Below are 22,004 nucleotides of genomic sequence, written 5' to 3'. Positions count from 1 at the left end.
TATGTACTATATTCTTATTTTTACATGTCTTTTTCTAGTCTCTCTTAAACGTTCTTAATGAAAAATAGAAGAGTTTTTCATAGGCAATAGTAGGTTTTCTTTCACAGAATCATGTCATGACTGATCAATGTAATTATCATGTATCCTCCTGGATGTTTAATGGTCTAACTCGTGGGGTTTTGTTGCTTAGACTATTAAAAACATCAGGCTGATCACCAGTAGCACAAGTAGACGGACTGAAGGAGGAGGCCATTGGGAAAGGTAGAGATTGAGTTGTTCCTCTTCTCTGTGAGGCACCGGTGTTCGTAACTCTGAGTTTTGCCATCGTGAGATTATCCTTCACAGGTTTTCTGAGCAGCCGAGGCAGGTGATGGGAGGCAGGTGCTGCCAGTGTGAGGGACACGTGAAACCGTGTCTTTTCAGTCAGAAACATGCCACGTTTTCGTTGTTTTTGCTGCATATGTATAATCAGCACCTCATTGTGCAGGAATCAGATTGGAATCCTGAGAACTGTATTCAGCCTGAAGCTGCAGGATTTTGCTAAAATTTTGTAGTATGTGCATTGCACATCCTGCAAATTCTTTTGTCCTACAAATAGTTGGTCTTCCTGAGGAACTGTAATTTGATTTAATGTATTATGGATATAAAATCGGTACAGAACTGCTCCTACTTAAATTCCTTCGTTATCTGTGGTAGTAGGAAAGGTCAGCTTTCTCTCCAGAAACTCAGGACCAGCCTCTACCCTGTCATTTCCTCACTTCCCTCCTCTTCCAGGTGTTGGTTTGTTCTGGTCCTTTCTTGGCCCTCATTCCCTGGAGCCTCAGTGTCCACCATGCCCCTCCTGTCCTCAGTCTCAGCCTCGGGGCAAGGGTGACCTCCATGTGGGGGGCCCTCACCCTGCTCTCCCCTATGCGGTTTTGACCGACCACGTCTGACCTTGGCACCTCCCTGTGCCCGCAGGGGGCGTGTGGATGGTGAGACGCAACGCCATTCAGCCCCCAGAAAGTTCACATTCCACGTCTGGGACTGAAGAGTGACCCCAGGGTTGAGTTGACATTAGTTTCTATGCTGTAGAAAGCTGTCAAGACGTAAAAGACATTTTTCTTTAAAGGAGTCACGGGTTTGGGATTTATTAACTATATAATATTAAAAATCTTAAACAGTTAAAAATTTCAAGTGAACTTTTTTCCCTTAATATTAACCTTTTTGTGTTGTGTGAGGAAATAATGGTTTATTATTGTTTTTGGTAGAAAGTTTAGGATGTCCTAGCCGTCATGGTATTCTCTGTTGAGTAGCCTACTTTTAGTCTTCTTGCGTCTATCCAGTTCCATCTGGTGGCCGCGGTCCCCATCGCTGCTTCCACTGTGTCCTGGGCCCGGCCGCTGCTTGCCAGGAGCTTAGGGGTTAGGACCTCCCCTGGCCTGGCCTCCTTCCCTCGGCCTGGAGCCACCCTGGGGGGACGCCTGGAGGCCGAGGCGCCCATGCAGACCCTCAGGCCCCCGGGCTCAAGAGAGGGGTGGTTTCTGGGCAGCGCAGGGCAGCAGGGCCCCCTCACACTGCACCTGCCCCTACCTCACCACTGTGTGGATTCTTGGTGCTTCTTATGCCGTTTTTGTTCATTTTCCAGTTCTCCACAGAAACTCGATACAGTTACATGAATAAGCATAAAAGCCAAAATCATGTTTGTGTCACATAGGTTTACTTTTTGTGGATTAGGGAGCTCGTCGTTTGGCAGGCTTCTCGTTGAGTAGACTTTATTTTTTATTTTTAATTAATTAACTAATTAATTTATTTTTGGCTGCTCTGGGTCTTCGTTGCTGCGTGTGGACTTTCTCTAGTTGTGGCGAGTGGGGGCTACTCTTCATTGTGGTGCGCGGGCTTCTCATTGTGGTGGCTTCTCTTGTTGCCGAGCAGGGCTCTAGGCACGCAGGCTTCAGTAGTGGTAGCACGTGGGCTCAGTAGTTGCATCTCACGGGCTCAGTAGTTGTGGCACACGGGCTTAGTTGCCCCATGGCATGTGGGATCTTCCCAGACCAGGGATCGAACCCGTGTCCCCTGCATTAGCAGGCAGATTCTTAACCACTGGACCACCAGGGAAGCCCGAGGAGACTTTTAAAATCAGAGCAGTCGAGCTGTTACTGTGGGTCACAAGCTGGGATATGGACCCTGTTCCACCAGTTTGAATGGGGTGTGTCTAGATGAGGGGCCGTCTCTGTAGAAAGAACTGCTGTCCGTGTTCTTTGCAGCCCCTCCGAGGAGCTCCAGGACTCGGGTTGTGGCAGGTGCCGCTGTCCTCAGGAGGAGGAGCGATGCTGTGGCTGAAGGCGTGTCACATGGATGTCTTTTTGGTAATGTGATCTCCTTGGCCGGAGTTCGGACTTCAGAAATCAGATGTTGTCTGTATGGAGGAGAGTTGTGTTGTGCTGGCGCCATCACCTCGAGCAACAGTGAAGGTTCATGTGCGTTCATGTTTTTTGTTTTTTGTTTTTTTCACTAACCTTGTGATAGTAAGAATCAACTCAGTAGTAGCTATTTAATTATTTAGTCTAAGGACTGGTAACATGCAGTGACTGTGTGAAGTTAGTTGTGCGTTAGCTCCTAGGTGTGTGGCCTCAGTCCGTGGGCCTGTCCCCCAGTGTGTAGGACACATGGTCCCCAAAGGCTGAGCATTGCAGCTTGGCCTCCCGAGCTTGCTTATCCTGGGGGTCCTGCCCCAGGTAACAGGGGCCTGGGTCAGGGAGAGCTTCCTTTCTCTTACACAGATTAACATGAAAAGGATCTGGGGTTATTCTTCAAAAATCTTTTTAAAGCGTTTCAGTCTTAGAAGGAGAAAACCTGTCTGTTTAGGACCCTTGCTGAGACACAGGGCACATCATTTGTGTTAAGGGAATGAAGACCTTTAATCTCCAGCTCTGTCCTTTATCTTTTATTTTGTTGTTGTTGTAATATTTATTTATTGTTTTTTGGGTTGCGTTCGGTTTTCGTTGCTGGGCGCGGGTTGCAGTGAGTGGGGGCTACTCTTCGTTGCGGAGCATGGGCTCTAGGCGCATGGGCTTTGATAGTTGTAGCACGTGGGCTCAGTAGTTGTGGCTCGCGGGCTCTAGAGCGCAGGCTCAGTAGTTGTGACGCACAGGCTTAGTTGCTGCGTGGCATGTGGGATCTTCCTCGACCAGGGCTCAAATCCGTGTTCCCTGCGTTGGCAGGTAGATTCTCAAGCACTGCGCCACCAGGGAAGTCCCTCTGTCCTTTATTTTTATGACTCTTTCTTAGAGGAGTTTACAAAAAGCTACATACAGAGGAGTGTATTACGTGGAGATGGTGCTATTGCAAATCCCTTGCGAGTCCCTCAGTGGGTCGTACGTGGGTGGTCTCTCACCAACCCTGTGCCTCCCCCCAGTGACAATGCGGTAGATTCTTTTGTTCACATTGGTTAAGGGAGAAGTGGTTCTCTAACAGTATTTGTAGAATTCCATTTATATAATCTGTGTCAGTTATAGCTTTATGAGCATATTTGCACAGAAAAATGTTTGAGAGGTTATTATACACCAGTGTTAAAGTTGTTGGCTTATGGGTAGTTTTCACTTTTTAATTTTTCCCAATTAATTGCCTTTACTTAAAGAATAAAATTATACAATGATATATGAATTTTTCTTTTGAAAATCAAATCCTGTTCAGGCACGATCACTCGTTTGCCCCTCACACTCCAGCCCACATCTTCTGTCGTGATGAGTTGGATGTGGGTCCTTCCAGATCTTTCCCTGTGTTTTACAGAGAGGTGTTTGAACCCACCCACAATACAGTATTGTTCTGTATCTGTTTCCTTTTTTTTTGGACTGTAAAGCTGTTTTTCTTTTTCTTGTCAAATACTTTCACACGTAATAGAAAAGTTGGAAGTACAATACAAGAGATTCTTTTCATGAGCCGTTTGAGATAAAGTTGCTTCGTAGATGCCCCGTGGTTCCTAGATGTGGTGGTGTATGTTTCCGACAGATATTCCTCTACCATCAACATCAGGAAGGTAATAATATATGTCTCAACATATATTTGTATGAGGGTATGCATTTAGCACTATTAGGCTACATCCTATTTTTTCTTTTTTTACTACACAAAGTAGTATTTTCTGATTTTTGTTCTTGTAAATACATTACGTCTCTTCTTTAAAGGGGTCTTTTCTAGTAATTGGATTGGTTTTTTTAAAGAAGTTCATGATTGCATCTATAAGGGTAGGTTTGCCACCTCAATCTTTTTTTCTCTCTTTTTTAATGGTAAAACATACTTAAACATAAATTTTATCATTTTAACCATTTTAAGTGTGCTTTTTGGTGGCATTAAGTACATTCACAATGTTGTGCAACCATCATCACTGTTTCTAAAATATTTTCATCACCCCAAGAAGAAACTCTGTACCCATTAAGCAAAAGTTTCCCTTTTTCCTTTTCTATCTTTATAAATTTACCTAAACTAGATGTTCTGTATCAGTAGAACTATATAATATTTGTCATTTTGTGTCTGGCTTACTTCACTTAGCACCATGTTTTCAAGGTTCACCCTTGTTGTAGCATTTGTCAGAACTTCATTCTTTTTTCTGGCTGAATGATATTTTGTGTTCATCTGTTGATGCACACCTTAGTTTTTTCCATCTTTTGACCATTTTGAATAGTGCTGCTCTGAGCATATTTGGACAGGAGTCTCAGGCATTCCTTGGGTGTGTACCAGGAGTGGAATTGTCAGGCCATCTGGGAATTCTGTGTTTAGAGTTTGGGGGTGACACCAACTCTTTTCCACAATAGCTGCATCATTTTGCATCCGGCCAGCCGTGTGAGGGTTTCAGTTTCTCCACGTGCTCACCAACATGTGTTCTGGCCCCTCTTCTTCATGAAAGCCCCCAGGCGGGTGCCCATGGCTCCCTTCGTGGGAATAGCGGTTGTGGCACCACCAGCCGCCCTGCCCTCTCCAGTTAGGACCATGTCCCTCTGCCTCCCGGACTCCGGGTGTTTGTGTCCTGACTCCTTCAGTGTGGGAGCTCTTAAAATTGTTTCTTTCCCTGAAATATAAATGAAGCACAGTTTACTAAAATTTCACAGGAAATTGGTGATTCTGTTGTGCAAAATAGGCAGAACTAATGAGAAGCTTGACTGGACTCTGGGAGAATTTGGAAATGGCATGAAATGAGAACTGTAAAAAAACACCAGGCCGATCTCGCTCAAGGTGCCAAAATATTGTCAGGGGAGGGCCCTCTATTGGCGTTTGTGAAGTGTACTTCTCCTATGTTACCTTTGGATATTTCTTTTTTTTTTTTTTTTTTTTTAATTTATTTATGGCTGTGTTGGGTCTTCGTTTCTGTGCGAGAGCTTTCTCTAGTTGCGGCAAGCGGGGGCCACTCTTCATCGCGGTGCGCAGGCCTCTCACTATCTCGGCCTCTCGTTGCGGAGCACAGGCTCCAGATGCGCAGGCTCAGTAATTGTGGCTCACGGGCCCAGTTGCTCCGCGGCATGTGGGATCTTCCCAGACCAGGGCTCGAACCCGTGTCCCGTGCATTGGCAGGCAGACTCTCAACCACTGCGCCACCAGGGAAGCCCCTCTTTGGATATTTCTAATGGCCTTTCATCACTATATGTTTTTTTTCTAATCAACTTAAAAATTTTTTTACTTTAGAAAGCAGTTCTTACAACAATAAAAAATGAGAAAACATTATTTTAGATGTGTCTGTTGAGTCTGGGAAAGAATCAGATGACCTTGTACATTCGCCTGGATTGTACCGTCTCCGTGTGTGTTAGAAACGGCTAGTGGGCTTCCCTGGTGGCGCAGTGGTTAAGAATCCGCCTGCCAATGCAGGGGACACGGGTTTGAGCCCTGGTCCGGGAAGATCCCACATGCCGCGGAGCAACTAAGCCCGGGAGCCACAACTACTGAGCCCGCGTGCCACAACTACTGAAGCCCGTGTGCCTAGAGCCCATGGTCCGCAACAAGAGAAGCCACCGCGATGAGAAGCCCCTGCGCACTGCACCGAAGATTAGCCCCCACTCGCCACAACTAGAGAAGCCCGCACGCAGCAATGAAGACCCAATGCAGCCATAAGTAAAAAAAATAAAAGAAAAAGAAACGGCTAGTGATGCTCTCAGGCCCCACACGTGAGGCTGTGGGCACTTGGGGAGGAGCTGGCCTCAGAGGGAACGGATGTGTGCGGACAGGGCCGGGGTGGCTTTCAAAAGGGGTCGTGGGATGTGTAGGCTCCAGAACAGTCTGAAGTTTGAGAGTTGGGTGGGCTTGGCGGGGTGGAGTAGGGCCAGGCTGCGGCTCTGCCCTCCTTCAGGCTGTCCGTGCCTTCGAGAACGGGGCCGGCAGAGGTTGAAGGGAGGTTGGAGGAAGAGGTCAGTGGCGGAGGTCTGGTGGTGGCTGTTCATGTGGGGAGATGGAGTGCGTGGGCTGGCTGAGGCTCAGGGGCCAGGCTCCAGGCTGGACTTGGCTTTGGACGTTTGGATTTGGGGGTGACTGTCAAGAAGGAGTTTGGCGTGTGGCAGATGGTACAGATGTCTTCGTGATACACTTAGTACGTGTATTGAACAGTAAGACTAGCTGATGTCTGTTGGGCACTGATGTGTCACCAGTGGCTTCAAGCATTCTGCACTGTCCTCAGGTGAGAAAGCAGCGAGGCAGCGGGAGGTTTATGTGACCTGACCACACGGGTGGAGAAAGGAGGAGCTGGGACGGGATCACGCGATGACATGGCAGGTGGCAGGGCTCAGGTTCGCTGGTGCCTGGCGCTGGCACCCGCGAAGGGGTGGGGCGTGTACTGTTCTCTTTCGATACAGGTATCTTCTGTATCTTAGATCTAGTTTTCCACTGGAATTTTCTGAAGAATTTGTTTCCATCACATACAGAAGTAGACAGCTTGGGCCTGTGCGCTGATTGGTCTCTCAAAGTGCGTCATAGGTGTCATGAAACTTCCACCTCTACACTCTGTGTATTTTTTTTTTTAAATATAGACATTTTTAACATAACTACATGTCATTTTCATACCTAACAAAATCTACAGTAATTCAGTGTCATCCAGCCATTTTAAGATTTCCTTCCAGTTATGTCAGAATGTCACTTTACAGTTGATTAGTTCAAATCAGGGCCCAGCATAGCCTGCACTTTGCATGGTTGTTTTGTTTAAGTCCGAGAGCCGCAGCCGTCTCTTCCTTGGCTGTAGCTTTCCACCATCGGCTTGGTGAGGAAACTATGTCAGTGGTCTTGCAGAATGTCCCACTTTCTGGAATTCTGTTAATGATTTTTTTAGGGCCAGTGTATTGATGAGCCATGCTGCCCACTTTGCTTTTTATATTGATAACCTAAGTGTGATAGATGACGTGATACTGAGTGATTTCCCCTGTGATAGTTTTATGTTGCCGAAACTTTGGTTGAAACTGAGTCAGTAAGGATCTGGAGTTGGGAGTGGACTGACTGACCCTGGTTTTTAGGGTGGCGCTCAGTGTGCTGAGTCCTTGTGGTGCAAGCGGGGCCTGAGCGAGGCACGCAGCTGACTGTGCCCTCTGCCAGCCAGGCGTTCTGACTTCTCATGGCGTCCAAGGGTTTCACCTTGATGTAGTCCGGGCTCCGTGGAGTACAGGAGCCGGGAGCTGGCCAGCCTTAAGCCCTGGGGGAGGGTCCTGAATCTCCATCGCATCCTGCTGGGCTCTGTGCCCGTGGGCACCCAGGCCCGCCACCCGGCCACGTGGCCCCGGGGCGCTGTCGTGTACAGTGGGAGCGGCAGCGTGGTGCTCCCCAGGGAAGGGTCCGAAAACCTGATTTTGTCAGCAAACCACATTGTGGCAACGGGACTATCCAAATTCATTAGAGACTGCCGTGTGAACTAGGAAATCAGCGTGTTTGTGGTGTGACTGTCCGCTGCGAGGGAAGTTATACTGAGGGTGAGTGCTGTGTGCCCCACTCCCTGGTTTGTGCCTTTGGGACAGAGGCCCGCTCCAGCCCAGCGCTTGCCGGCCACCTCGGGAGCTTGTGGCTCGTTCTCATTTTCCTCCACAGTCAGGTCCAGTTAGCGGGGTTCAATCCGTAGAAGCTTGGGGCGTGGGGTGCCGAGTGGCGAGGCCTGTGCTCTCTGGGGGGCGGGGGGGCTTCCACAGCACCTGGCGCATCTCTTGGTTTGCCACGTCTTCCCCGTAGATCGGGGTCCTGTGGGGAGACCTCGGCTGTGGGGCCCAGGCTGGGCTTGCCCTGACCCCAGCGGGGGGCGTCCCGGTGGCGGGGAGAGCGGAAGGAGGAGCGCGCCACCTGAGTTGCCTGCTGCTGCCGGGCACGGTGCCCTGGAACTCTGTGCCCAAGACAGCGGCGATCCTTGTCCCTCTCGGGGGCCAGCGATTCCAGTGGAGCTTAGAGGATGGCTCTTTTCTGGCCCAAGAGTCTGGGGTCTCAGCTGGAAGACTCAGCACTGGGGGTGGGTGCATCTGAAGGCTCTTCACTCACACGCACGTTGGCACTCGGCTTCTCCTGTGGTCCGGGCTACTGCGTGACCTGACTTTAGATATCAGGGGGGAAATCACTTCAGCCGCATCTCAGGGTCCAGGCCCAGTGAGCGGCCAGGGCACACAGAGCCCACCTTTTGGGGGGAAATGTGAGCACCATCCAGTAGCAGGGCATGGAGGATGGGAGACATGTCGGTCTGGCCATCTTTGGTAGAATATCGTAGCTGAGAGAGTTCTAGGTCAAGGGAACAGCGAGGAGGTAGCGCCTTTGGTTTTCTTCTTTGCAGAGAGGCCAGTTAAGGGTTAAGTAACAGATGGAAAGGGAGTCTGTTCTGATATTTCAAAATCCCTTAAACGTAATGTATGGGGCCACTTTGGATATTAATTGTGTTTTACAGATTTAGGAACTAACTCTTCTTTTTCTGCCAAGGGGAAAAACAAAAAGACAAAAGAGGGACAAGGAAATCTGTGAGATATTGAAAGGATTCATTCTTTTTCTCCCCACCCCTTTTGATAATTAGCTAGTGAAATTGGTATGTGGAAAATAGTTTAAAATTAGGGGGTGGGCGGGTTGTGCTCTACATCTCAGAAGTTTCTTGGACTGCAGGTGCATCCCATCTTTGAGAACCTGTTGGGTGCTTACAGCCCGGCGTTGGCATCCCTGTGGTTCTCAGGGAGGGGATGCCACCGCTGGTCCAGGCCTTGGGCAGAGAGGGGCAAATGGCAGGTCGGGTTTGGCATCTCCTGTTTTGGCTAGAACCAAAACCTCCCTCCTTGTGGGAGAGAAGGTCCCCTTTGTGTTCCCCATGCTGGGTGCTGTGCAGTGGTCTCCAGGGCGCAGGCCGAGGCAAGCCTGGTGGCCAGTGTGGAGGAGGGGCTTTCCTTTCAGTAGTCATCAGATGAGCTGAGCGAGCCACGCCTGCCACGATGATGAGTGTCGAGAGGGTTTCTCCTCCTTTCTCTTAATATCCTGCTGTTGTTGGGTCTCTTTATAGCTCAGGTAGATAAGCCCTGAAAGCTGACACCCCCTCCCCCAATCCAGCACACGCGCCGCACGGCCCGCTGGAGCCAGGATAGAAATGCTGGTGGCCAAGTTGGGAGGGCAGCAGTTCCCTGGGGGCACTGACTGCATCCTTTCCCGCCTCCCCAGCACATGGAGCTGTTTTACATGGTTCTAGTCGAGTTCATCTCAAATTCTTTCCGAAATGGCTTTCGCTGCTTTTAAACGTAAAATGTGCGTGTAGCACTTAAAGATGAACCTTCTCAACCTTTGTCCTTGAGACAGAAGTTCTGTGCAAATGCAAGGGTGATGTGACATGCGTGGATGCCAAGTGGCCTGGGCCTGCGGAGGCCGAGGAAACGGTCAGCTCTGGCTGGAGGCGGGGGCTCCAGTCCTGCAGCTTTCAGGCCTGAGGCTCGACCGCAGAGCTGGCCCTACAGCGAGTGCAAGGTCTGCAAGCCGCTGTGTCAGCTTTTGTGTTTTTCTGGAGCTGGCTCTCCTGCCCCACCCTCGGGGTTGGCCTGGCCCTGGGGGTGGTCCAGGGTCCCCAGCACACCATTTTGAAGATGAAGTATTTGGAGGCAGTTTTAACTTTCTGGTACTTTTGTGACTATAATCTTATTGTGGAGGTTAGCACTTCTGTGTAGGGAGAGTGTGTGGGAAGACGCTTACTTCCAAGGTAGCTCGTGGTTGGGTCTTCGAGCAGTCCCGCTGTGGGAGCCTGGAGAGGCCGGGGCCCTGTGCTCCCTCCCCTCAGAGGCCTTACCCCTCCCCGCTGAGCGGGTGGGGGTCTTACTGTCCGCTCCGGGGCAGGGCAGCAGACGCAAAGGGAGGTAGAAACCGAGCTCCCTGGTGATGGTTGTTGTCATGGTGGTTGTTACTGGTTTGTGGACGTGACCACATCGTCTTTTTCTTTTCTTTTTTAAAATATTTATTTATTTATTTGGCTGCGCCGGGTCTAGTTGCAGCAGAGGGGATCTTCGTTGCGGCACGCGGGATCTAGTTCCCTGACCAGGGATTGAACCCGGGCCCCCTGCACTGGGAGCGTGGAGTCGTAACCACTGGACCACCAGGGAAGTCCCTGTCTTCAACATCCAAATTGAGAAAGTTATTGAAATCTATAATTTGTCTATAGGCTTGTCCTTTTAATACACATTATCCAAAATATATCTAGCCCTTACTTACCTTTGAATTTTAGGAATCTTCTAAGGGGTAATGTCAGAGTTTCTATGATCATTCTCCCACCATCCGTCATTTATTTAACAAAAAAGAAAAAAGTCAGCAGTGTGGTAGAAATCGATGGGTGGGCACCTGGGAGGCAGAGCCATGGGACCCTCTTGTGCGGGGAGTGAGGGTCTGGGTCTGCCCAAGGCTGTCACCTGGGTGGGAAGGCCCCTCGCCTCTCAGGTGAGCAGGTGCAGGTGCCAATGAGGAGGCTCATGGGTCTGACAGTTAAGTACAAAGGATTCCTTGTAATTTTCCTGGAGAGTTAGTGGAGATTCCTCATAGAATCCTAACCTTAATGATCTGTGCTGTACGGTTGTCCCTTGGTATCTGTCGGGGATTGTTTCCAGGACCCCCTGCAGATACCAGAATCGTGGATGCTCAGGTCTCGTGTGTGAAATGACAGTGCTGTTGTTTGCATGTCATCTAAGCACATCTTCTGTATCCTTTAAATCACCTTCTGATTATTACTTATAATACTGAATGCAACGTAAATGCTGTGTAAACAGTTCTAAGTACAATGTAAATGTTATGTAAGTAGTTGCCGGTGCCTTGCAAACTGGCAAGTTCAAGTTTTGCTCTTTGGCACTTTCTGGAGTTTTTTCCCGAATATACTTGATCTGCAGTTGGTTGAGTCTGCGAGGGTGGAACCCTCGACACAGGGGGCCAACTGTGTGTGTGTAACAAAAACTGTCTTTTTGAAAAGCATGTAGAAGCAGATGTTGTAAACTGAGGCTAACTGCATCACGACAGGTTGCACTTGGTGCTCATTCTTCTCACGTCCAGTGATGGCCAGTGGGGGCGGATGGGGGCCCTGGGCCTTGAGGGAGGGGGATGCAGGCTACCCTGACGTCGCCTACAGATAGTGGTGTTGGAGCGGCAGGTGCTTCTTACGTGCTTGTTCTGTGGCTACACTTAGCGGGAGGGACACCAAATAAGTGGTGCTGCTGTGAGAACTGGTACAAGGTATTTGTTTTACTCGCTAAGAAAATCCGAGTGGGACTTAGCAGATGGAAGTCTGCGTCCCCGTGATAGACACGCAGTCGCTGTCTCCTGTCCTGTGACGTCACTGCAATGAACGTAGCCACCTGCCAGTGTCACCTAAAGATGACTTTAGAATATGACTTCTCTGGTCTTTGCAGCTGGGTATTTCCCCCTCCCCCACTTTTTTGTTAAAAAGCAAACGACTGTACGCTTTTTCTTGGGAAATGCTCTCTGTAATGTCGCGCAGCCAGAATTGGTTGCCTGAGTGTACTTCAGCTGCTTCTCGCCTTCCGTGGAGTTGGGGGGTCTTTGCTGCACAGACGTGCTGTGTGGGATCTGAGACCGGTCTGTGTCGCTGGCACAGGTCCTGGCCGCTGCCCTGTGCGGAAGGGTGCCCTGTTGTCCCGCACGCACGTGGGGAGCAGGCAGGGTCCAGAGCAAGGCGAGGCAGGGCGGGTTCTTGGCGGGGCAGCTGCGGGGTGGTGGGACTCTGGTGTCTGAGTGGCCACAACCACACTGAGGGCTGTGTGATTGGAAGTTAACTTGAGGAGCGTTGACTGAAACAGGAAAAATACGCAACGTAGGAGCCGTGAGCTGATTTTTATTCCGGATCTTACCGAGGACTGTAGCCTGGGAGACAGCGTCTCAGTAGCTCTGAGGGGCTGCTCTGAAGAGGTGGGGGAGCGGCCAGGATCTTTGTGGTCTGGGCCAGGGGGTGTGTGCAGCCAAGCACACATCTCGGTAGAAGGTAACTGCTAGTCACGGGGAAGGGGTATTTCCATTAATGATTTTAGCCCTTTTTTCCTGTGTATGGGAAAATGCAGGAATTTGGGTTCATTAAAATTCTTCTGAGATACCTACTCTAAGGGGCCTGTTTTTCCAAAGCACAGAGAGCCTCTCAGGGTGCGCTGTCCCTCAGCGCTGCAGTGGCTCAGACTTAACCCTTGTAGAACGGGTGGTGGGTGCGTTCTTTCTTTTACATAGGGATACCTGAAGACCCTAGCAAGACTTTTTTTTTTTTTTTTTCCCACCACCTTGAGATGTTTTTATTGAAATGCATATGGTATGGGTAACAAGCGACCTCCCTGTGGTCCAGGTGGGACCTCTTCCCCCAGAGATGGGTCAGGACAAGCACCCCAATGGGGCAGACAGTCTCCCAAGTGGTAAAAGGGAGCCAAGTTAGGGAAGGCCTCCCATGCCAAGGCATACGAGATGGTGTGAGAGCAGGACTTCATAATTCCTTTGGTGTTTTTCCTCTGCATTTTATTTTCTTCTGTGTTCTATTCTCTTATGAAGAAATTGTTTGATTAATAATTCTTTTTCTTTTTAGATTTCACAGGGCAGAGAATATTGCCTTTGGAAATGTAAGCATTGCCATTTCAGAATTACAGAAGCCTAGGGTCCTTCTGTCGTTTGCTGATCCTCACAGACTCAGTGTAGGGTTGCCAAGTTCAGCTAATAAGAATACCAGATGCGAGACTTCCCTGGTGGTTCAGTGGTTAAGAATCTGCCTTCCAATGCAGGGGACACGGGTTCGATCCCTGGTTGGGGAACTAAGATCCTGCATGCCGCGGGGCAGCTAAGCCCGCTGCTCTAGAGCCCGTGCACTGCAACTAAGACCTGACACAGCCAAATAAATAAATAAATATTTTTTTTAAAAAAGAAAAGAAAACCAGAGCCTGATGCATATTAAAGTGGTGAAGAAAATTAAAAAAGAATACAGGATGCCCAGTTACATTTAAAGTTCAGATAAACATACTTATGCTAAAACACGGCTTGTCATTTATCCGAACTTCAGATGTCGCTGGACGTCCATGTCTTGGGCAGCTTGTTGCACCCACTGCCCTGTGTTGGCCTTACACATCCAGCACGGGGTCAGATTCTACCTCACCTCTGGGGATGTGTTTTTTCCCTTAGGGTTTGTGTATATCGAAATCTGCCAATTTGCATTTAAGGCAAAAACTTCACAAACTGGAAAGTTTTCTTTCTTTTTTTCTCCAGCCACATCAGCTCCTTAGACAGGATGTGAACACTGATGCTCCAAAGGGTAGAGTTTGTTCTTCTGGGAGGAGTGGTCAGACCCAGCTCGCAGTGAGCGTGTGGCTGTCGCACTCCCCAAGGGGCGTGCTACCGCTCGCTGGCCACTCTGGCCACCTCCTGGGCAGACTTCGTACCCCCGCCCCGGGGCCTTTCAGCTGGGTCTAACTGGGATTTTCTCCGAGGCGGTGAAGAAGTCGAATGAGGGTCTGGATAGGCTGGTGGAGGGACTCTTACCGTGAGCAGCTCTGGCGTCACGGGTCCCAGCTCCAGTTTTACTGTCAAAAACGGCAGGTCACCGAATGTGAGGATGCGAGGAGGGCTAGGACCAGCTGGCAGGGCTGAGCCTTCAGGGCATTAATGGAGGGCAAGGCTGGAGGGGGACCGGCCTGTCCTCCAGTGGACAGATGGACTCGAGAACCTTGGCCACATGGTGCAGAGTCTGAGGGTTTTCTTATGGTTTCCGTTCTGTTTAAGGAATGTGGACACTCGAGGCAGGAGCGCTTTGTTTTTGCATATTTAAGAAGAGTTGAGTCTGACTTCCTTGGCAGTCCAGTGGTTAAGACTCCTTGGTTCCACTGCAGGGGGCTTGGGTTAGATCCCTGGTCCGGGAACTAAAACCCACATGCAATGTTGAGTTTAGGACTGTGAAGATTCCTGATTCTGTGAAGAGAAGGGTGTCCTTGGGTATAGCCCCACCCCTCAGGACCCCGCACCACCCTTCAGTCTTTCCTCGCTGCTTTCACCATGTAAATGTCATTTTATTTAGAAGTTTGTATGTAAAACGCTCTTTGACTGCAAGAAGCCCCAGAATCTCTGCAAATCCCAGGCTCTGAGAGGATTCCCTTTTTCAGTCTGGGTTTGGGAGTGTGATATGAAGTCTGCTCCTGAAATGTTCTGGAGTTCGGGCAGGTGTGCTGAGGATAAAGAGGACAAAAAGCCTTGGAAGGAGCTGTTTTTCTGGAATTGTCGTGTCTCGGTGGTGCAGTGGACGAGAGTTGCACGGCGTGTGTGCCTTGTGTACACCTGGTGAGCACACATGGCCCCCGCTGGTTCCCGCTGCAAGCTGTGGATTCTTAGTCGTGCCCAAGTTTGTGGCATCTGAAAAACGGAAGGCCTGATGCTTACGGATGAGGTCACAGGTCCGGGTTCCTGGTGCCTTTGCGGGTGGGGTCTGACTCTGGGGATGTCTGTTTTCCAAGGAGGAGGTGAAGGAGGTGCAGGTCCTTCCTTCTTGGGATACATGGGTCTTGGGGTGGAGATGGGGCCCAGCCTTGCGGTTGAAGCCCTCGTGATTTGGGTGGTGGCCGTGGTACTCGAGCAGGGTGAGCAGGTTCGGCCCGTGCTGAAGGAGGGACGGAAAGTGGGGCAGGTCGTCTGGAGCGGGGGGGCCCACTCCTTCACCTCCTGTCTTCCTGAGGGTGGGGTGTTGGGGTCTCAGGCCACGGGGGCCATGGATCTCTGGGCTATGGGCAGGGCCACCAGGGTGAGCTGCCAACACTGGGGCAGGGGCTGTGCCTTCAGAGAAGCCAGGCTGGGGAGGCCTGCGCCCTGACCAGTGACCTTGATCAGTGACGTGGCCTGGGGGAGAGTTTAGATGATTTTATTGGAAGTTCTTCCAGGAAAGAGACCAGGCTTTTGGGAAACGAGTTAGCCACTGGCGGACCTTCACCGGTCTTGATTCTGTTGTCTGTGTATGAGTGAGAGACTGGCCTTTGGGTTCTGTGCCTCTGCGGCCATGTTGACTTAATTAAGAAATTGAATTACTGGCCGGTTATTCATGCACATTAACGTGTTTCACTCCCATACAACTAGGTAGATGGTCGTAAATGGAAAGGTCTTGATTTGAAGTCGAATAATTACCTCAAAACTTTGTTTTAACCCATTGTTTTGTTTTGCTTCGATCAGGGAGAAAGAATAACCTGCTAGGCTAGACAGGGTTGAGGGAAGTAGTAACATTTCTTTATTGTGAGCTTTATGAATATGTGCTGCTCTTCCTTTTTATGCAAGAGAAATTGGCCACTGGCGGGGCCCATGTCTTAAATAAGGCACAGCAAGCATTAGAGCAGAGCCCTAGGGCAGGTTTTGTCAGGTAGAGGCTTGTACAGAAGTTTCAGACCCAGAGAGTATTCCTTTTCTTTGATACTTGTTTTTCACATTCATCTGAGAAGCTAATGTGTCCCTCGTTTGGAGACTTCATAGCATCCCAGACTCCAGCACACTGTCCCCTGCCCTAGGTGTCAGCCGCTCGGGTGTGCCCCTCCTTGCCCACCCCTGCCTGTCCTCTGCCCTCCCTCCTCCCCCATGCCACCCCCTCCCCCGGCCCTCCTCTTCCACCCTGTGCCACCAGCAGCAGTCTCTTAGAGAAACGAGCGAGGAGGTGCTTGGGTTTTAAGTAGGAGACAGAAGTGAGGCAGAGATGGCGGTGCTCTGTTTCCGGGTCTCACGCTCACCCAGGGCCTGGCGTGTTGTGAGCACGTCAGCGGGTTCCTGAATGCACTCGGGTAGACGCAGAGCAAAATAGCGGCCCAGTCTGGCATTATTTGAAAGTGTGTTACATAATATTCTTAAAACAGACTTTTTTGGGGGAAAGGTCATGAACCTTAATTTTGTGGATGGACGTGTGGCTGGTGCTGTGACAGGAGGCAGCTGGTTTGCCGCTGTGTTCACGGGGTCCTGGGGGCTCTGCCCGCCCCGGCTTGTCTCCGGACACCTGCTGTGTCCATGGGGTCCCGGGGGCTGTGCCCGCCCAGCTTGTCTCCAGACACCCGTTGTCACCAGTCAGGGCCCGGGGCCCAGAGGTGTTGTCGGCGGGCCCGGTGTCCTTGCTGTGGGGCGGTGGCCCCAGAGCGAGGATGAATTCAGTCACTAAGTGTGTCGTTTGGTGCCACCCTCTTGATTCCTGCTAAGGTGCCAACAGCATTGCCCTTGTACCACCTGTGCAGACGTCAGTACTGCAAAACGGGTGAGTGGGATCCTGCTGGTGTTACGAAAACAGTCTTGATCTCTGGAAGGGTCTTGGGGACCCCAGAGAACTGTTTGAGGGGGTTGAAGGGTGTAGGCGGTTGGCAGTTGGGATGCAGCTGTGATGGGCTGGGAGAGGCAGTGAGGCCCGGCCACGTGGGGCTGAGGGTAAAGACGAGGCACAGCCCTGCCTGGCCCTGGATGGACGGTGGGAAATCAGGGGCCTGGGATCAGACATCCCGGCCCCACTGCCCAACCCGGTGGGGACAGGTCATGGCATCATTACTGAGAGATGTGGCCCGGACAGGTCCTGGGAGGTGACGCCTCAAGTCAGGTGCTGCCAGTGAGGTCAGGGGGCAGGCGGATGAGTTAAGATGAGTGAAGCAGGCCTGGGCAGGAGGGCGTTTTCTCCGGTCTAGACCCTAAGGGTCAGTACCTACATGCAGGAGTGAGTGGAATCTGACTTGGTGCTGGTCCCGGCTGTCAAGAGGCCAGCTCTGTGGGGAGCCCCCCGGAGCCTGTCCAGCACCCCGCCAGTGTCGCCACAGCTCCTCACTGTTCCAGGTTCTGGAAACCCAGATTTTGTGTGAACTCCCCTGCTTTTCAAATGTTGATAGTCGATGGAAGGTGGAGACAGCTGTGCCGTCTGGCCCCTGAGCCTGCTGCTCCTTTGGGGGTCCCCCCCACCCCACCTCTAGCTGTCTTTACGTCTTGGTTCTCCTGCTCTCTCCGGACCTGTGTCCCACAGCCAGTGCCAGAACCCTTGCGTTTGCCCGCAGTCCTGGGCCCCTGGTGACACGGGGTGCAGGTGCAGCAGTTTGTGGAGCCCCCGGTGCACACGTGTTCTGTGTCCTCACGCATCCTGGGCTGCGGGTCTGCTGGCTCCACGTCAGGCGCCAGGTCCGTCGTCCTCACAGCAGCGCCTGGAACAAGTGGTCCCTGCCTTGCAGCTGCAGAAGCCAGGTGACCTCGGCAAAGTGCAAGGGGACAGAGGAGCCGGATAGGGCCCGGGTCCTCAGGTTCCAAGCCTGTGCTTCTGCGCCTCTGCCGTGGACCAGTTCCCCTCTGGGAAGTCCTTGCTGCTGCCTCTCTGTTCCCTGCAAGACGCCCTGTCGTCATTTCAGTTCTACCCTGTCTGCCCCGTGGCCGCACGGCGTGCTTCCAGTCTGAAGACTTTCCTAACTTTTCCTTTTTAAAACGCTTTAATTTGAAATAATTTCAAACATACAGAAAAGTTGCAAGATTAGTACAGTGGCTCCCATCTACCCTTCACCCAGACTCCACTTGTTATGTCCTTCACATGTGCACATGTGTGCACACACACGCACACACATGCATCTTGTCTCCCCTGACCCGCACAGAGGTAAGTCCAGGCTCTTATTTACTACAAACAAGGACATTTCTCTGAATAACCATCAAGATAGCCGATGTTGACACAACCGTCTGGTGTGCAGTGCGTACAGGTGTCACGGTAATCACACTAGAACACAGTGCCCGGTCGCTGCGCGTGCGGTTGTCACAGTAGCCCCTTCACAGCGCTTTCCCGCTCTGGACGGGGAGTTGAGGGGACTCCAGCTTCTCGGTCTTCCTTTTCCAAGGGCACATCGCGTTGCTCTCTGGAAACCTTGGTGGCAGGAAGGGTTAGGGTTAGGGTGCGTCCCATCAGGAGACCTGCCGCTTTGTCCATGACCGTCCAATGGGTGAGGCTACGGGTTTCTCCATGGAAGGTCACTGCTTTTCCCTTTGTACTTGAGGACAGTGTTGCGGCGAGATACTTTGAGATTCTGTAAGACCCCGTTTATTACGAAACTTCCTCCACGAGTTGTAATGGTGGCTTCAGCTCCCAGCCCTCTCTCTGCCTTCAGTTGTTGGCATCTAGGATAAGGAGCTTTCCCTGTTGGATTTGTTTGTTATCCATTCATTTATTTAATGCTGGTGTTAATTCACTGGTTTACCATTCCTGTTCTGTCATTATTCATTTTGATGCTCCAAGTGTCGCAAACTCGGGAGTGGGCATCCCTTGGGTCTGTCCTGGTTCTTGGACGCGCCCTGCCAGCTTTGAGTGCTTCGTTCTCAGGCACAACCCGAGGTTCTAAGCTCCTCTTGTGCTCCCGCCCTGCCTGCAGTCGGTCCTCTCTGCCAGGAGCCTCAGTCTCTCTGTGGAGGTGGCACGTGGGAGCCGAGATTCTGTGCCGGTGCCGCCCAGGGGCCCTCGCGCTGCTCAGAGCTTCTGCTGTGCGCACTGCCGTTGGCTTGCGTCTTCTCTGGAGGTTTTCCTCCTCCTGTTGTGTCCCTATATCCCAAGCTCACTCTGGGGTTAGTTGAGGCTCTTCTTGCAAAGCAGAGACTGAGGTCACCCATCCACCTTTTACTGTCGGGATTGCCACAGCCCCTGCCTGCGGGAGAGCTGGCAGGGGTTTCAAGTGTCTGCCAGCAGTTCTGTTTGGTTCTGGTTTTGTTAGTGGTTTGGGCTACGTGTTCCACCTGTAATCCTTTCCTGGTTGATGTCGATTTTGTGGGTTGCTGGCCCTTTGGAAAAGGCAACGAAGACCATGTTCCCTCTTGCTAGGTGCACACAGGTTCAACTCACAGAGCATCTGGGTTCAGGAGATGTCGTCTTTCTTGCCCTGGTCGTGGGCTGAGCTCACCCGCAGCCTCAGTCTCTGGGCCTTTGGGCTTCCAGACGTGGCACTGGCAGTGCCCACAAGGAGCAGGGTGGCTGCAACCCGTGTGGACTGTGCGTCTGGGCTGTTCCAGAGTGCCCCTCAGGCTTGCGCCACACCCAGTCCCCTAGGAAGACCCTGTTTTTCTCTGCCACACGCTTTCTCAGCCCCTTCCTCACGCCCGGCACTGCCGACAGGTTGGGGACAGGACAGGTTCCCCCCTTTGGACCCTGAGTGCTCATGCTGGCAGGGCAGACAGGCTGGTGGTGTGCCTGGTGGTGGTGGGACCAGTGGGGCCACAAGGCGAGGTCCAGGTGAGGCTGTCTGAGGAGGTGGAGCTTGGCCTGCTGAGGGGTGGCGGGGTCCAGGGGCCAGAGGCTGGCATCAGGGTGTGGGAGGGGGTGCCAAGGGGAGCAGAGGCTGGGCTTTGCCGTCCACGATGAAGGCTTGTTTCTCCTTGATGAGGAGGGATGTGTCAGGTCTGACTCCGTAAGAAAGTACTCCCCTTCTTCTGGGAGGAAGGCTCTGAGGCCTCAAGAGTTTCCCTTAGTGCCTGGCACCAAATTCCAGCTTCCTAACTGCGGAAGGGGCATCAGGGAGTTGGCCAGTGCCAACAGAGCAGGACTGTTTAATCCAGGCCCGTAGATGGTATGAGCACAAGGCCATTGGGAGGGGTTGGAGAAGAGCCCCCAGCTGGCTACCCCTCACCGCTGCAGCCTTGCACCCCTGTTTATAACGTCAAGCACCCCACACTCTCGCTGAAGTTAATGTGTTTGTTTCTTATCCCCTGACTGGAACAGGGCTCTGAGGACTTTTCTGAAAAGGACCACACATGGCTTTGACCACAGAGGTCTCTGTCACATCTTGTCTGTTACTGTTCACAGGCCTCTGGGGATGTAAAAACCACTGTCAGCTGGCCCTGTGGCCTGGACCCTGCTGTCCACTGAGGCCTCCCCTTGGGCTGGCAGGTGCCTGGCACACGACAGGTGCTCAGGAACGGTGGCTGGCCTTCATCCACGTGGCCACGGACACGACTGAGCTCCTCAGCTCCTAGAACAAGGGACCCTGAGTGACCAGCTAGGAGCGGATGTCCACCCAGGTGCCATTGGCTGTGGTCTGGGGGCCAGGACCGGGTAGTGCCAGTGAGACCCTACCCCTGTGTGTGTGCATGCACACGTGCCTCAAAAAACAAGTCCTCTTAGGTCCCCTGAGGAGTTCTCAGGGGCCCCAGGGATCCTCAGCTTACACTTTGAAAACCACTGGGTTTCAAACCACTGGTCAGGCCAGACGTGGAGCCCCGGGAAGGTAGGAGAGTGGAGCCTGGAAGTGGCCGGAGGGAGCTGGCCGTGCTCGTGCCCCTACTTGGCCCGCAGGCCTGGGGTGGTGGAGTCAGCGGGTGGGGACTTCTGGAGGTGCCAAGGAAGGAGGCCGCCGTGGAGGTGGGGGTCAGGGTGGAGGTGGGCACTGCTCCAGGGAGCCGCCTGACCCCAGTGAAATTAGCAGCGGGAGCCAGGCTCAGGAGGAGTGTTCCGAACATATGTTGTGGTGTTTCTTGAAGAAAACATTCCAGAACGTTACGCAAGCGTTATGGGAGCTAGGCCCCTAGACTCTGGATGTCTAAGCGAGATGCCTAGAGGGTTTGCGTCAGCTGCTCCCCCTGTGGACGGGACGCCTGCAGAGACCCCGCTTAAGGGTGTGTTGTGTGTTTCTGTTCGTTCTCTAACCAGACTCTCACATTCCCGAAGGCAAGAAGTTTGTCTTAAAACCATTGCAAGAGGCATCGTGTAATTCACGTCTCTCTATGGTAGACTCAAATATTTAGTGATTCAGGTTTTTATTGAATTTTCTTGATTTATTCATTTCTCTAACTTTTCTGTAGGTTGATGGACATTTGAAATACTTAGATGAATTGTTGTCAGCAGCAGAATGCACTTTGAAATAAATTGTAGCATTCCTATAATAGAGAAGACATTTGCCATTTTAGTTACGTAAGCCATGCGTTCTTATTATTAAAAGACTATCCCCCCAGTACAGTTGAAGTAGAGGTTTCTCGGGACTGTGGCTGACTGCTCGGCCTCCTCCCGAAGAGACCGTGTCAAGAGCATTTTCCACTGGCTTGCAGTGCCCTGTCCGTCCTGTCCTTGGTGGTTTAGTTTTGGTTTGGATGCGATGCCCACGGACAGGAGTCCTGCTGGCGGAGCCCGGCTGACGTTTATTTCTCTTTAGCAGGCGGTTCCGGCGAAGGGGGAGACCAAGCAGGACTGCGGCCTGGGAGCCGAGCTGCCGAGCGAAGGTAAGGGCGCCCGGGCCCCCTTGCCTGGCCACCCCTCCTCGGCCAGGCCTGCCGTGCGGCCTCCTCCTGTGGGGTCCCAGGCTCATGGTCCTCTGGGAGGGTGGAAGCCCTGTGCCTCCTGGTCCTCAGGGTGCCGTGGGGCCAGCAGCGGGGCGGCCGCACCGGGTCTTGGGGCGTGGAAGCTGCCGCGGAGGTGCCAGGAGGTGGAGGGAGGCTGGCGAGGGGCTGGTACATAGGGGAGCTTTTGGAGAGACGGGCCCGGAGTCGGGCTGGGAGGTGCTGGCTCTGGGACAGACCGTGACAGGTAAACCCCACTGTCCCACCCAAGCTGCCTGGGGGTGCCAGCCAGGCCCCTTTGGAGAGCAGCGTCCTGG

General features: G+C 52.0%; 1 protein-coding gene across 11 annotated transcripts in view; it reads left to right on the top strand.

The window, feature by feature from the left end:
• Positions 1–22,004, top strand: part of EHMT1 (euchromatic histone lysine methyltransferase 1) — a 151,929-nt gene that overhangs the window by 54,084 nt on the left and 75,841 nt on the right. For 8 of the 11 annotated variants that reach the window (XM_082469404.1, XM_082469403.1, XM_082469398.1 and 5 more), the window contains exon 2: positions 21,564–21,630. The exons of 1 other annotated variant lie outside the window; for it this stretch is intronic. In XM_082469404.1, coding sequence (XP_082325530.1) covers positions 21,564–21,630 — 67 coding nt within the window. The remainder of the gene's footprint in view (positions 1–21,563; positions 21,631–22,004) is intronic. 2 more of the 11 variants (XM_082469401.1, XM_082469400.1) reach the window with 1 other exon arrangement.

Source organism: Balaenoptera physalus, assembly GCF_965194825.1.
Source record: "Balaenoptera physalus genome assembly, chromosome: 7".
Classification (NCBI taxonomy): Eukaryota; Metazoa; Chordata; class Mammalia; order Artiodactyla; family Balaenopteridae; genus Balaenoptera; species Balaenoptera physalus.
This window is presented reverse-complemented; position numbering and strand designations above follow the sequence as displayed.